This window comes from Pleuronectes platessa, chromosome 21, assembly GCF_947347685.1.
Source record: "Pleuronectes platessa chromosome 21, fPlePla1.1, whole genome shotgun sequence".
NCBI classification, from domain to species: Eukaryota; Metazoa; Chordata; class Actinopteri; order Pleuronectiformes; family Pleuronectidae; genus Pleuronectes; species Pleuronectes platessa.
The window spans coordinates 4,797,135-4,813,265 of record NC_070646.1 but is presented as its reverse complement, the minus strand read 5'-3'; the positions used below and the strand labels follow the sequence as shown (position 1 = coordinate 4,813,265).

The 16,131-nt window shown below is 42.2% G+C and overlaps 1 protein-coding gene across 1 annotated transcript in view; it reads right to left on the bottom strand.

Annotated features, from left to right (window-relative positions):
* Positions 1 to 16,131, bottom strand: part of LOC128427254 (protocadherin-15) — a 99,322-nt gene that overhangs the window by 25,934 nt on the left and 57,257 nt on the right. The window contains exons 25-27 of the mRNA XM_053414345.1: positions 6,108 to 6,217; positions 5,485 to 5,625; positions 611 to 738 (exon numbers count right to left, since the gene is read on the bottom strand). Of these exons, the coding sequence (XP_053270320.1) occupies positions 611 to 738; positions 5,485 to 5,625; positions 6,108 to 6,217 (379 nt within the window). The remainder of the gene's footprint in view (positions 1 to 610; positions 739 to 5,484; positions 5,626 to 6,107; positions 6,218 to 16,131) is intronic.

Sequence of the window (16,131 nt, the reverse complement as noted above, 5' to 3'; positions counted from 1 at the left end):
ACACACAAACAGTCCCTATGGAAGGAGACCGCCTCAGAGGACGATTACTTTGAGTCTCTTCTGTACTTGAGAAGCTCGAACCTCAAGTGTGCGGTGTCCTTGTTGTGCGCTTCCCCCTCATCCTCTCGTCTTTGTCACGCTCACTGTGCATGATCTAATGAAGCAGGAATATCTAAGAATGTTCTTAAGGAGAGCGAATCAAATATTAAAGCACCCATCATTCTGCCCGCGACCATGCCCCCGATCTCTTGTGGCATCGCGGCTCATTAAAACCTCTCGTTGCTTCTCACACGGCGGCTGAAAGAGATACGCTCTGTGACCCATTTGGGTCCTGAAAAGGCATTTTAATAATATGAGAGGAGTCGCACACGTTGTTTACAGTGATGTGAAATTAGAGCAAAGTAACGTAGAAAGACAGGAAAGAAAGAGATTCACTCTGTTCAAAATAAGCAACACAAATACGAGCACAGTAATGGACTAAATGAATAGTTTAGTGTCACACTCAGAACAAGAAAATTATTAAAGCCGTAGCTTAACAGTTGACAATGAAACTTAAGTGGTTGGTTGGTGTGTGCGTATGTGTGTGTGTGTATCTGCGTTGTATTTGTACCTGCACTTGTAAGACTGAGGTGAAGGTTTTGGCGTCTTCTGCAACGCCTCCGATGTAAAGAGATGTGGTGAAAACTGGTGGATGGTCGTTCTCATCCTGGATGTCAATCATCACCTTCGCTGTGTTAGCTGGGACACACACACAAACACACACACACACACACACAATTGAAAACATTTGCATTTGGTATCACAAAGAAGAATAGATGATCTTCTGTGCAGCACATACAGTATTTGCTAGTTAACAAAGAGTGAAGAGCTGCTGCTTCAGAGATGTTTCAATGCAAGAGATAAATTAGCATGGACAAACGGTCACTTGTGTGGAGCACCGGTAACAAAGGCAAACCACAGAATCATCCAACTACAAAGCTGCAGCTCAGAACCTGCACCACATGGCACAACGGCACACATGGCAAGTAAAGCACCAACAGTTAATGAAATCCATGAAGCCATATTCCAAGTCTTGCACGCGCAGTAGCCAATTCTGTCTTTGCCAGATGTTTTCTAGAAGCTGGTCAGGCTGCCAAGTGTAAAACTGGTTCGACAAAGATGGAACAGCCTCTAATCTGCAGCCGAATCCATAACCCATGACCCCTGAGGGGACCTGTGGCACTTTGAGAAAAACAGGATGAGCAAGTCTCCAAGGAAGAAATTGATTAAAAAGCAACACTGTTAAACTTTGAGGGGAAAAATTCTCTTTGGATGTTATTCATTAAGAGTTGGAAGGTTAATCTTATCTGCATCAGGACCGTGTGGGTGCAGTTTAATCAGATTAGATGAATAGTTTTGGTAAAACCTGCAGAGCCTGACATTTTAATCTACAGTGCCTTGCATAAGTATTCACCCCCCTTGGACTTTTTCCCATTATGTACTGTTACTAACTGGAATTCAAATAGACTTAAATAAACTTTTTCCCGTTTGATCAACAAAACATGCATAGTACTTTGGAGGTGCAAAATAAAATTTTATTGTGACACAAACAATAATGAGAACAAAAAAGTTGACATCTGTTGGGTGCATAAGTATTCAGCCCCCTGTGTCAATACTTGGTAGAACCCCCTTTCGCTGCAATTACAGCTGCAAGTCTTTTGTGGTATGTCTCTACCAGCTTTGCACATCTAGAGATGGAAAGGTTTGTCCATTCTTCTTGTCAAAAAAGATGAAGCTCAGTCAGATTGGATGGAGACCGTCTGTGAACCGCAATCTTCAAGTCTTGCCATAGATTCTCTATTGGATTGAGGTCTGGGCTTTGACTGGGCCATGTTAAGACGTTAACATTCTTTAATCCAAACCATTCCTTTGTAGCTCTGGCTGTATGTTTAGGGTCATTGTCCTGCTGGAAGATGAACCTCCGCCCCAGTCTCAAGTCTTTTGCAGACTGCATCAGATTTTCTTCAAGGATTTCCCTGTATTTGGCTCCATCCATCTTTCCCTCTATTCTGACCATTTTCCCTGTACCTGCTGAAGAGAAGCATCCCCACAGCATGATGCTACCACCACCATGTTTCACTGTTGGGATGGTGTGCTCAGGGTGATGGGCAGTGTTGGGTTTTCGCCACACATAGCGTTTTGCATTGAGGCCAAAAAGTTCAATTTTGGTCTCATCTGACCAGAGCACCTTCTTCCACATGTTTGCTGTGTCTCCCACATGGCTTCTGGCAAACTCCAAACGGGATTTTTTATGGATCCCTTTCAACAATGGCTTTCTTCTTGCCACTCTTCCATAAAGGCCAGATTTGTGGAGTAGACGACTAATAGTTGTCCTGTGGACAGATTCTCCCACCTCAGCTGTGGATCTCTGCAACTCCTCCAGAGTAACCATGGGCCTCCTGGTTGCTTCTCTGATTAATTTTCTCCTTGTCCGACTCTTCAGTTTGGGTGGACGGCCTCCTCTTGGTAGGTTTGCGGTTGTGCCATATTCTTTCCATTTTCTTATGATGGATTTTATGGTGCTCAGAGAGATGTTCAAAGCTCTGGATATTTTTTTATAACCTAACCCTGCTTCATATTTCTCCACAACTTATCCCTGACCTGTTTGGTGAGCTCCTTGGTCTTCATGATGCTGTTTGTTCAGTAATGATCTCCAACAAACTCTGAGTCCGTCACAGAACAGGTGTATTTATACTGAGATTAAATTGCAGACAGGTGGACCCTATTTACTAATTATGTGACTTGCAAATGTGACTTGTGAATGCAATTGGTCGCACCAGATCTTTGTTAGGGGTTTCACAGTAAAGGGGGTGAATACATATGCACTCAACACTTTTCAGATTTTTATTTGTAAATAATTGTGAAATCCATGTAATATTTCCCCCCACTTCCAAATGATGCACTATTTTGTGTTGGTCCATTACATAAACTCACGATGAAATAAATTTTAATCTGTGGTTATACCATGACAAAATGTAGAAAAGTCCAAAGGGGGTGAATACTTATGCAAGGCACTGTATATTTGCCTAGCTCCTGATTGGCTCACACAAAGTATGCATCCTCACATACTCCCAGCAAAGCCACACCCACTTGAAACCAGCGAGAGAACCACGGATGAAAAAATAAACAAATTCAGAAATGTATGATGCGAGAGAAAAACAATTGTTCGGACTTGATTATGATAAATTAATTACTGTGTTCTTGTGAGACTTCAAAGTGGGGAGCTTAGTTTACATGCTGATCAAAAAGGTGGGTTGTCAGAGTGAGTAATGACCGAAGACTTCTTTGTTTCACTCACACCGTGAAAATGAGCCTCATGAAAATAATGTCCCGTTGAACGTTTGAGGAAGACGCCAGATTAAAATGTCACTGGTCATAAATATTGACAATATTGCTGTCAACAGATCGACTGCCCTTTCCAAGTTGAGCCCTCAAAAACTAACGTCTAGGCCAAGATTTATGTTCAAATGTTGCCTGAGTTGGACTGTGGTGTTTCCAATTGGACCGCTGACTGAGAGACAGATGGACGAGATGACTGCTGCACAAAAGTGAAGCCAAATCATCTTGATCTGCAGTATAGGTCATAAACGCCCCCCCTCTTTCATGTTAGTGAATGGGACATGGACTTAGTCATATTAAGCTCATCTCACCGATCAAATCAAGTTTTGGGATAGTTGGTTATAATTGGTCATTTGATGCAAAAAAAAAAAAGAGTTACAAAAGGAGAAGGTGAAGCCGTCGAAGCTGCAAAGCAACAAACTACAGCAAATGTAATTACTGCTGTAATTAAAACTTGTTTATCTTATTCAGAATAAGACAAAGCTCTGCTCAATATGAGCGTCTGTCATTCAGACGCACTGACTGCAACTGGGAGTGACTCACTCTCTTTATCTGGCCAATAACAGAGTTTTGAATCGCAGCGACGTGGAAACTGTGACACAATAAAGAAAAAGGATCACATGTCGGAAAGAAAGAACAAATCCCCGGATTGTGAACCGCTCAAGTCTTTACTCCGCGACAAAGAAACGGAAAACAAAAACACCATTGGCACGTAAAGAGAAAAACACAAACAAACCAGCAGATGCAGACGTTAATCTGCTTATCTACAGCAGCCATCCCAGAGACGCCACACCGAAATGTCTGTTCACAATTCCAACCTTCACTTGAGTTAGAAACTGGATTAACACATTGTTTGAGTCCTATTGATTTGCTGCCTGATTTAAATGCATCACCAAATAGAATTGAGGGAGATTTGCTAATCACAACAATGATTTGCAGTTTTTAATCCCTAGCAAAATGTTTCGATTCAAATGGCTTGGATGAAATGACAGCAGCATATTGTAAAACACTGTAATTAAAGAAGAAAGGAGCCGAGTGTCAGGAAAGAAGAATGCAGATATGTTTTGAACGGAAGAAAGAGCAAACAGAGCAGAAGAGAAGCAGCGGAAAGAAGAGGCGGGAAGAGAGAGAGAAGAAAAAGAGTTAAGACTAATTAGAGACATTTTCACTTTGGATATAACAACAATTAAAACTGTGAACAATTACATGTTTGGGACTAATTGAAACTAGGAGACTGATTCACAGGAAGAAAACAAGAGATAAAAGGAAAGATATGAGTTTATCACATGTTCAGTTTAAAAGAAAAAAGAAACAGGAATATATGAATAACTACCTACAATGACTGAAATTACATGTATTTAACACAATTTTTTGTTTGGTTCATGTCCCGTCTGCTAACATGGAGGAGGTTTCTGATATATACTCTCGAGATCCACCAGGGGGTGATCTAGGTGATTTTGCTTCACTTTTGGGAGCTCTCATGTCATCTTTCTTTATTTCTGCAGTGGTATGGAACAATCTAATAATGTATATATTATATAAGGATAAAAGAAGTCAACTTACTCGTTGTACATATTCTTATAAAGCAAATGTTGTTGAAGAAAGTGTTCAAGCTTGAGTAGGAATTCTAATCGGTACTGACATATTTGCATAATGACGATGCATCTGAGACGCGTCTTTTCAAGTGAACAAAGGCAAACAGCTTAAAACAAAAACATGTGGTTTGAAAGAGAGCTGAGAGAGGAGTCGCTGTTTGAAAGATAACAACAACAACCAAGGTCAAATATAATGTATCATCCAAGACATTCAGCTGAAAAGACGAGAAACACTTTCAGAGAACTTGTATAAGGTAAAAGTGGAGAGAGAGAGAGAGAGAGAGAGAGAGAGAGAGAGAGAGAGAGGGAGTGCAGAGAGAGCTAAAGCCTGAGGCAATATTCTCCTAATTTCTAATCCGTCAGTGTGTGTGTGTGTGTGTGTGTGTGTGTGTGTGTGTGATTGTGTGTAATTAGAGCGAAAAAAGATCAGTGATAACTGCGGTGACGCAACCCGATGCCAGTCGTGGCCTCTTAGAGGAGGAGAGTTCAAACACGACGGGCGCTCACTTACTCTTCGCCGGGGCTCGCAGGTTGGAGGACCCCACCCTCATGGAGTCGGCCTCCACCTTCAGAACGAAGCTGGAATTGGCCTCGTAGTCCAGAGGCTTGGCGGTGGAAATCACTCCCGTGGTTTCGTTTAATGCGAACACCCCTGCAGAGCCCGGGAGATGGAGAGGTAAAGAGAGACAGAGCGGGGGGGTGAGGATGAAAGACACAGAGTGGAGCATTAGAGAGTAAGGTCAAAGAGGGAGGCAGTGATTCTCTTCTTTCTTGTATATACCAGTTGCATAGTAGGAGGATACATTAGTGGTACAGAGTGAGACATGTTTACAGGCTGAATTGGAGGAAGCAGAAAAAGCAACATAACCCTGAAACCTATTACTGGGAGTTATTAACATAGCTGGAGATTCTTTAATCAGACAAAAGATATCAAAAGCGACAAAACATCCACATAGGCGACACGGGAGGGGGGGTCGGGGGGGGACAACGACAAGAAAGTGAGAGGTTATTTTGCCGGGTGACAATCGCAGTCAAATGTTCGTAACTTAAATCGTAAAAACTCAGCAGCAACTTTATCGGCAGTCACAGCCAGGCGCTGCAGCTCAGCATATAAACAGCTCTGAGTATACTCACCTCCCTCGTTGCCTTCAATGATGGAGTACACGATAGTTTGATTGACAGCAGCTGCCACAATGAATCCCACCGGAGTCCCAACGCCAGCCTCCTCGCTCACTGGTGCAAACCTGGGAACGGATCAGTCAATCAATATCAACTGATAGTGAAATTAAATATGCACACGGAGGCTGTGGGCCCACCTCCTCAGGAGGGTCCACTGCAATTTGGCAAGTTAAATACAACTGTGAGTTAAATCTATCAAGCACGTCCAATTTTTTTTTATAGCACTTCACGCTGACTGCCTTTTTCTACCTCGACTTTACCCCCTAATGTTAGATATATTTAAGCAGTATTCACACGTCAAGAGTGTAAAACTTAGAGGGATATTTCAGATAGGAACCTGAAAAGTTTTTTAACTGTGTTAGAAGACAACTTGTTTGTTTGCTACAGAAAAAAAACTTTTAAATTCTGGTAGGGAAGTAGTTCACTACCGAGTTCTGAACACAAGGCTCTGCTGACCTCTGACTGTTCTTTGAAGGACGTTGAATGACAGTCTGACACCAGAAGGACACAAAGCAACCTCTGCTCACAGCTAATGTGCTGCTAATGCTGGAAAGAAATGTTTCTTGAGGTTTCTGCAAGTTGATTCTTAACAACACACAAACATGAACTGATTTTTAAAATGAAAGATTACACAAAGGCTGAAATAGTGAGAGCTACACTGTACATCCCTTAAATCTGAGAAAACCAGTTCAATAATCATAATCTAACAAGTAGAGTCAAAGATCAGACCGATTTACTTTTACATCGTCTTAGTTTAACAAATTCACTCACAGCAGTTCATTCATTCCACTGGTTTGTTATTCCTGAATTGTTGTGTCGTAACTTTTGTAACTTGTTTGTGTTCTTTGACGTTTAAATCTAATGAATAAATCACGCAATACGATTAACAGAGCTGTCCATGGTTCTGAAATAACAGCACTATGTATGTGCTGTGGGAAAAGAGAGTGGATCAGATGAAAAACTTCACATACTTGAAAAGAAAATAGTTTCATTACTCTTCTCTCTATGACACTTCTATCTTGGCCTGTAGTTTTTTTTTTTTGTTTTCTATTGGGAAAATAACATTTAAACTGGGAGGACAGGAAAAGAAATTGGGTGAATATCAATGGCTTGGAGCAAGGGTTTGTTTTTGTCCAGCTGCCTCTCGGTCAATGTGCTGCAGGGATTTTCCCTGATTTTCTTAAACCAACTGTCACAGCTGGCTAAGCATTATAACAAGGGCTACCAACTGGCTGAGCTATCAAGTAGCCACAAGGTGATAAATGGAAGCAAGATGGTGCAGTGTTCACGTGTGTGAGTGCAACTTCCAGCACTGGCAGTCGATTCTCTAACCACATGCTCAACCACAGCTCTGCTACAAGAAAATATAAAAAAAACTTGAGTGAATATAGATTTTATGGATGAAATATTGTGTTGAGTGATGCAGTTTAAGTCGCACTCTTTATATAAAATAAACATTTTGACTTGAATAAACTCTGCCATCAATTTTAATCATTTATGATAGTGCTTTTGTAAATGGCTACAATGAGACTGTCTATTGTGCAGTCTCATTCTGGTCATTAACGTACAGTGAAGAGTTGATGTGAAATAAGAGAAGCGAGGACGGGCTCACAGTGGTTGTGGGCAGGATTCAAACATGTGGCATCATATTTTCATGGTTGGTACTAAACGCCCTCAGCTCCTGATAGTTTTGTTTTCTGTTGCAATCAGTGGAAAGACAAATATTAGATTACGACTTATGAGAGGAAGCTTCATGAAGTCAACATGTGAGTGCCCGTGTTGTAACAGATAATGAATCTGCAGCAGCAGCTCATACAAGCTCCATTAATAAATCTGTACATGTTTTGTAGAAGTGCAATAACTTGGAAACATGAAGTAATTGCATTGCTCTCCTCTCGCTATGATGTTCCCTCTTCCTCTTCATCTCAAATTAAAACTCTGTTTCTCTCCATTTTATTTCCCATTTACACTCACTCCATTCACGGCCGTCTACGTTTCTTTCCTCCTCCACCTTCAGCCAAATCTTCTCCTTTCTCCATCTTTACCCACCCCCCCCCCCCCCTCCCCCCTCCCTCCTTCCCCTCAGGCTGCTGCTTCCAGCGAACATCCCAGCAGACCTCAGCCCCAATTGTTATCCTTTCCTCTATCCTCTTTCTCCACAATGGATCCTTGACAGGGTGAAGGAGTACGGAGGAGTACACACAAAAACACACACGCATCCACACACACACACTTCAGACCATTTCCACACATGCAGTACTGTACAATCATACCGGTGGACACTAAATTACTTATAGATAGGTCAAACACACATACACAGAAGACTGCACGTGTATAGGACATGAAGTACAGATACAAACACACCTACAGACACACACATACAGACACACAGACACATTGTCAATCCCCTGTCCCCCCCCTGGCTCCACATAATCATTGCCGTCCTAACTACAGCAAGCTGGGCTGACACTGATAACAACAGAAACGCACACAAACTTCCTCAACAACTGCTGTGAAGACATCGTGTCGTCTCTAATTAAATTCTCCCGAGGCTGATTCCAACTGAAATGTCGTCATAGTTCTACCATTAACCTTAAAATATTAACCCTGAAGCTCATGAAAGATTAACCTTGAGTCAAATGAAAAACAGTGTGAGTTGATGACACACACACACACACACACACGTAGACTAAAAATCTTAACAGGGCTGTGAGAGGGTTCTCAGAGTTGTAGCTTGTGAAGGGAGAGACAGAATAATGACGATGGTGATAAATGTTGGCACCAATATCCTCCTCTCTCTGGCTCTTTGTCTCATAGCCCCTGTCATTCACTGGTCTCCCTCATTTCGGTTATAACCTGTTTCATTCAGCTCCGTGTCTTCATGAGACGTCATTTTCCTCCTTTGTCATTATCCTGTCTCTCCCTCCCTCACACGCTCCGCTCGTTCTCATTCCTCCCTTTCGCTTACTATGATTCTGTCACTTCTTTTAATCTCTGGCGCTCTCTCCGTCTCCTCGTCTGCACAAAACTACAAAATCCTTCCTTTGTGCCGAGCACTGTTCTGGTTTTATTGGGTTCTGCCACCGCCTGCTCGTGAAGTCTTTCTTTTCTGACATGACAACCACGTGTGATCTACGGTGTGACACACTGCACTGAGTGTAGGAGGCTGTGCCTGGAAGACAGCAATCAAATAGGTCAAATCCCATCAGCTAACATTAGCAGACTATTTCCATTGTTACCTCAGCTTTGACGTACACTGTAAAAGGTTCTTAGGCTCTTCCTGTTGACAGATTACTGTAGCTACTTTGTGCAAGGTCACTCGGCATGGGAATCAGGAACAAAAGAACAGACTGATCGATAACTGGGGGGATGAGCATAATGTCCTTTGATTTTCAATTTAGTCCGGTGTATTTGTATCACAGCATTGTTACTGCTGTTTTTCAAAACCTGTAAAAAAAAGATCTAATCTTATAATAGGTTATACAATTAAAGAAGAGACCTTTTGAGGGTTGGAAATCAGATTAAAACGGATTTAGAGTAGATTAAAACTCACAGCACATATCTATGCCCGAGAGTCCCCTTAAATTCAATCATGCTGCACCAAATGTCACACACTCATTGATATTAGTCTCCCAAGCATGGCTGATTTATTTTTTCTTCAAAAGCCATGAATTATTCGCTAGGAAATCAGTGTTAATGACAAAAAAAGGCCTAATGTCCTAATATTAAAGATCGAGAATTCATGGGAACGCCCCCTGATCCAGCTCTGCATTAACAGGATAAGGGTTGTTCCCTGAGCTGTGCTGCATCCACCCGCTAAGTTTTGTCATGTAGTCTTTGCTTAATCGTACTAACGCTCAAACAAACATATATATACCAACCATGAAACAGGCAAGAGTGAAAACTTTACCTTGGTGGAAGGAACTAAAAGAAAACCTCACACACAAGAAAACAGACAAATACAAAAATCAAGTCATCCATCAGGTTGACTGTCAGACTTGAGGAGCCTCACACTGATTTCCTCAAACGGCAGCTGATCTGGCAGAATCTTGTGAATTCATAAATCAACATCTAAATTGGATAAATCTTCGCGCTGTTATTTTGATATGAAAGAACTGAAGTTCATGAGACGTGGACAGATGATTTGAACAGGCCTCACTGCAGAAAGGAAACTGTCAGACCGACACAAGAGATGGAAGGAAGTCGGTCCTGGAATGAATCCATGGTGAAAATGAAAGTGTAAAAAAAGAAAAGACAGACTATGTAGGGTTGTATAATGTGTATATATCACCCTATATATCATCACAACTAGTAGTCGGCCGCCTGAGACGCTGATCTTTCACAGATTCCACCGGACCTACCTGCTCCCCCCTCCTCTCCCTTTCCAGAGGTTTGCTAATTGACTGTAGAGTTTTCATTAGGCGAGCGTTGAGCGAGGCGTCTAAACTGCCTGGAGTAATCACCTTTGCAGGCGTCCTGCAGTTCGGTAACGGGGGGGGTACATTTTTCAGCTCACACACTCCTGCAAATTTAAAGAGCTTGTGGAGCCAAGCTGGTCGGAATCCAAACAGTTTTCTGATGAGGCAGGTGTTCTACAGCCCCAGCATCGATAAAAACGAGGTTCAGATGTAGATTAGTTTTAATTTAACATAAGAGCAGATGCCTTAGTTGAAACAGTCTGGCGATGAGCCAATGTTGCGGACGTTATTACAGGCGTCAGGACATGTAACATATCAATTTTTTCCTCTCTTTCATATTTTTGCTTAGCACCGTCTGCACAATCAAAAGTCGTTTTTCCGTTCCTTCCATTCTGCCACTTTGCTTCACACACACACTACGTCTCTCCAGTTATGCCACTAGGTTCTGTCCATCATTCTCTCTGGTGTTTACAGCTCCCTCTGTATCCCCTTGAACAGATTCTGCCTTTGCTGTGTTCACTCAGCGAGCGTGACAGCCTTTATTTCTCCATGTCCCTGTTCTCACTCTATGTTTAATAGTTTTGAGGTAATTGTCAACTGGAAGTGGAACAACCTCGAAATGCTAGTACAAAGGAAATATGACTCACAGAGAGGCTCGAGAGTTTCCGTCGATTGTTTTCAAATTGGATAACAAGTGAATAATGGACTCTGAGTGTCGGGACTGATGCCTCTATCCGGCTGAAGATACATGAGTATTACTTGAAGTGTTTACTCGTGTCTCAGAGACAATCTGACTACTTCAGGTGAAGACCAACACTCGATGCTCTCGCCATACAACGTCACTGCAGTTTTAGACTACACACATTTTTCTGGACTCTTTCTTTAGTCCAAATGAATGTCTCAGGTGATCCTGATGTTTCACGTTCACAAGTTGAAGCTACTGTGACCTCCTCAATCGAATCAGGTCATTTGTGAGTCCAAGTGAACATTTGTGCCAAATTTGACATCCTGAAATGTCACATTCACAGAGTCACAGTGACCTAAACCTTTGACAACCCAATTACAAATCATTTCATTCTAATGTGCCACTGAGCGTTTGTTCTTTGAAGAAAGTCTCTCCAGGCGTTCTTGAGGTTTCAAGTTCTTAAGAAACAGGCACAAACACGGACAACACAAAAAACACATTTCCTCCAGCACCTGGCTTTCGCCGGCAGGGAAACCAAATGACTAATTCAAAAGCTGCAGCGGAGAATTTGTCTCCAAAGAGGTCTGCGTTAGTCTTGTGGCTGTTGTGAACTTTAAAAGCTCACATTTATATAAGCATGCAGTAATTTAAGACATTTATTGGGTCTGTGTGTTAGATTGTTTTGGCCAGATTCATCTTTTTCAGTGTTATTTAATAAATTAAGTCGTACTTGTCTGTGCGAGTAGGAAAACCTGCAAATTTGCTCTGTCAGGTAATGCCACAGTATATATACATATCCATCTTATGTAGACACTATTCATCGAAGCTTCGGAGGGAGACCAACATTAAGTGACGTGGAGAAAAATGAATGAAGGAGTAAGTGTGACAGCGGAGCCCCAGCAGACAGCAGTAGTACAACAGCCTGTGCACTGAGACGGGACCAAACAACACATCTCATCAGAGGATCGGGGAAGTAACATCTACATTTAGGCTCAGCAATGAGCTGCCTTGTAAACACATTACGAATCATAACTTTTCTGCCCCGTGTCTGTGGTCACGCTGATCTGTGGCTCTTCTTTACTTACTAGAGATCAAGGTGATTTCAAGCTCCAGCACAGGACTCAACAGTAGTCGACCTTTTGGAGCAACGCCCTGTATGCTGTGCAACACCGTCAGAAAAAGTTCTTATAGAAGTGACTTTATTTCTTTCTTTGATCTGTTGGATTTGGAAATTGGATTCTAAACACATTGTAAACTGCCTGTACAGCTGTGAAACATATAACCTTGGTTTGAGGTCATGCAAACCTGCAGGAAACAGCTGCATGAACTCAAACCACAACAAAACTCCCAAATGCTTTTTGCAAGAGGTTTATTATTTATCAGACACAACCCACGCATGCATGTATGCAGTTTGATCTGACAGAGCTCTCACCCGCTGCAGCTTTAGTGCCCATGTGGTATTTAATCTCTATAAATAGATTCTGCATGTGAATTTGAGAGCAAAAGAGGCAGAACAGGACTTTTCGGCTATTGGACTTTTCATTCTTCAGCTGCTCATAGAGATTAGCTGAAATTTCATCTGAAACTAAAACACCTAAATAAAAGTATCGCTCAAGATTGGGTGTTATTTAAAAGATTCAAATACTTTGTGCCGTTGAGCTGTTGCTGTTATTAGAAGAATAGAGTGAAGAAGAATCAGACTCACACACGGCAGCAACAATAAAAGATCCGAGAGGTTAGATATGCAACTGACACACGTGCTGAGACGTCCGTCCACCTGACTGACTGCTGACTCTGAACACGTCGATCCATCAGGCCAGCAGGACGCTCATGGTGCCAGTGCTCCTGCTTATCAGTCTGACTGAATGTTTGAGTGTCCATCTGCTTCCCTGTTCGAGTCTTAACCTCTTTCTCTGCTTGTTTGCCTCGATCTTCTTCAGTCTGTCAGGCCGCCTGTCACTCTGAAGACCTTTATGTCTGTTTGTTTATTCTGCCTGCGTGCCGATTGGCCGCCTGTCGACACTTCCTTTACGTGAAACTTTCCCTGTAGTATTTCCTGTGTCCTCGCCCTCCTCTACTTTCCCTATCTTCTCTTCTTTCTCTTTTCTACACCTCCCTCCTCCTCTCTCTCTCTCTCTCTCTGTGTCTCCCAGCTGAAAGTTTTTTTATAAATAACAACACCGTGGCTGTTTGCTGTTTGTTGTCACGGTTGTAACATTGCCAGGAGCAGTCCATTTGTACTTGGCTGTTTGTGTGCTCCAACAACACAAAGTAACCTGAATGGTTTAGACATTTAGCAGATTCACAGGAACGCACATCGGACGTTCGTGTTTTGACGCACGTTGGGGCGAAGACGCATTTATCTTGTAGTCGAGATGTCTGAGGGCTTCTGGGACTTTATTAGTTCGGGCAAAAAAGGAGGTTTAAAACTGGAAGTCTGTTTTCCTCCATCATATGTTGTTCATCCAGGAAGTTACAAAGCACAAAGATGATATGATGAAATTAAAATAGACCCAAATGAAAAGTCTGGTTACTTTGTATAAACATGGGTATTTTTCTGGGTTTGAACATTGTTGGAGCACCTCAAGGTTCTTAACTGGTTGCTCTTGTGTTCTTGGCTGTTTCACACCACAGCCCTATCATGTACTGAGTCAGCAGTCTTATGCTGCAATGGACTTGTAGATTCTCTGTATTTTCTCCGGCGGAGGTGCATGTGTGAACGCAAATATCAGAGTGAGAGGCTCCGTAGCTCCTGTCTGCTGCTGCACCCGGCTGCTCCACCTCTCGCCTGAATAATGCAGAGGATTTGCTGCTGTTGTGAAGGCGTCCGTGCAGAGAACCCCCCCGCTGCGTTGTGCATGTGTGAGAGTCAGACTCTGGGTAAACTCCGGAGCCAATTCTCCTGATTCTCCCTGAGGTCATGTCTGCTAACGGCTTAATTGTTGTTGTCCCACGCATGTGAAACATTAACACAGTCCTGAAGACTGATGAGGGCATTGTGTGTCTTAGTTTCAATGCGGTTTAACAATGTCAAGATGGAGAGACGAGGACGGGGGGGGCTGCCTTCTCGAACAGAGCATGTACTGTACATCACTGCAGATACAAACTCATTCATCCACAGACTTTGGTGTGTGGTGTGATGTCTCTATCGCGGTAATGACGCAAGACAAAGCAACATATTGGCGTCTCTCATCAAACAATTTCTAGATTAAAAACGAAGCTTTGATGTTTGGAAGTGTTCGGGTATTAACTCTCTCACCACCTTCTAATTAGATTCATTCAAAAAAAGTAACAGGCTCTTAGGCATTTTGACAGTGTGGGGTTGGGAAACACAGCGGGGGGGGGGGGGGGGGGGGGGTAGATGCCTAAATTCACAGATACACAATCACAAACATGCGCGGACACAGTAAACATAAACAGGCACATAGACAAGCGGAGGCAGGAGGGGTTTGTAGATTTCGATAATCTTTGAGAAGGCAATATTTTCTTTCTGCTCACTTAGACTCCTGCTGATAATTGCCACTGGGGGCTGATAACTATTCATGTGTTTGTGACACTGACTGCATACTGATGGTGCAGGTGCAGGGCCGCGCCTACAGTGAGAGAGACATTCTGCTCAGATCGCACACTGCTGTTGCTGTTGAACACACTTCCTCCTTCAAACTTCACATTTTACTTATAGTTATAGTAGAAATGCACAACAGGCTACAGTTCCACACATGATCTGAATACACATCATCAAGAGCTCTAGTGTTTATACAATCCTCTCTGCATAAAAACACCTGTTGGGTTTAATTTAGCTTTTTATAGCATTTAATACATTCATAAAAATTTAATATTTATAAGGGTTTGTTCTGCAGCATAAAGACTTTGTGTGTTATGTCAGTGCCCTCAGCTTTCAGAAGACGTGTACAAGTATAGACAGAACGGAGGCAGAGTACTGAAAAAGGCGTCTTATTCAGCATATAAGAGCTTTAAGTCTTATTTACCCTTTATAAAGTAATGTTTACATATGTGAAGATAACCAAACAATGATCGGATTTAAAAAGACATTTGGAATTCGTGTTATTGAATTAGTGAAGCAGTAAATGTACACTTAGACAAAAAAAAAAAAAGGCTCCACAGACTCCCTTGTTTCACCTCCACTCGTTCATTGCAGTGATCAATATCACTAATTCAGCCTCGGTCATGGCTACAAGTCGGGTCTGTTAAAAATCACACAAAATCCCGCAGCTGCATTAGTAAGCGCTTAAAACCCACACGGGCACAATGATTAGCTTTTATTAAATGGAGGCTGGATAATTAATCTAAAGCTGCTCGGCTGCGCTTTGTGCGAATACAACAAGGAAATAGAAGAAAAGAAAACCCTCTGTCTTTCTGTCAAAATACAACGCACAACTGCACCCGAAGAGACACAAGACAAATACACACAGACGGGGACATTAACAGTGCACAAAGAGAATAAAAATGTCTGCATGCATATATTAATGTGAACTGTATGTTCATTAACAAATACAAAAATACAAACACACAAAGATTTCTAAATAGTGCGCTCTACTCAGACGCACACACGCACACTTGTAGCTGGAGGCTGTGTTACATATTCATAAATGCAATATTATATGGCTGGCTGACATCTCTCTCTCTCTCTTGCCTCTAACACTTTTCCTAAAAATAGACAGGAGCTTTATTTTCCTGCCGCGCGTGAAAAGACGAACCTTGACATCTTAAAATCTCGTCCGTAAAGAGGTAAAAAAATATGAGGGTATTGAATCCTGTAGTCGCTTTCTCACAAACAAGCCCATTAGCTTAAAGCAGGTTGTGCTCGGGCCTGCAGGTAAAGAGCTCAGAGCACCTGGAGGTAAACACCTGTAAA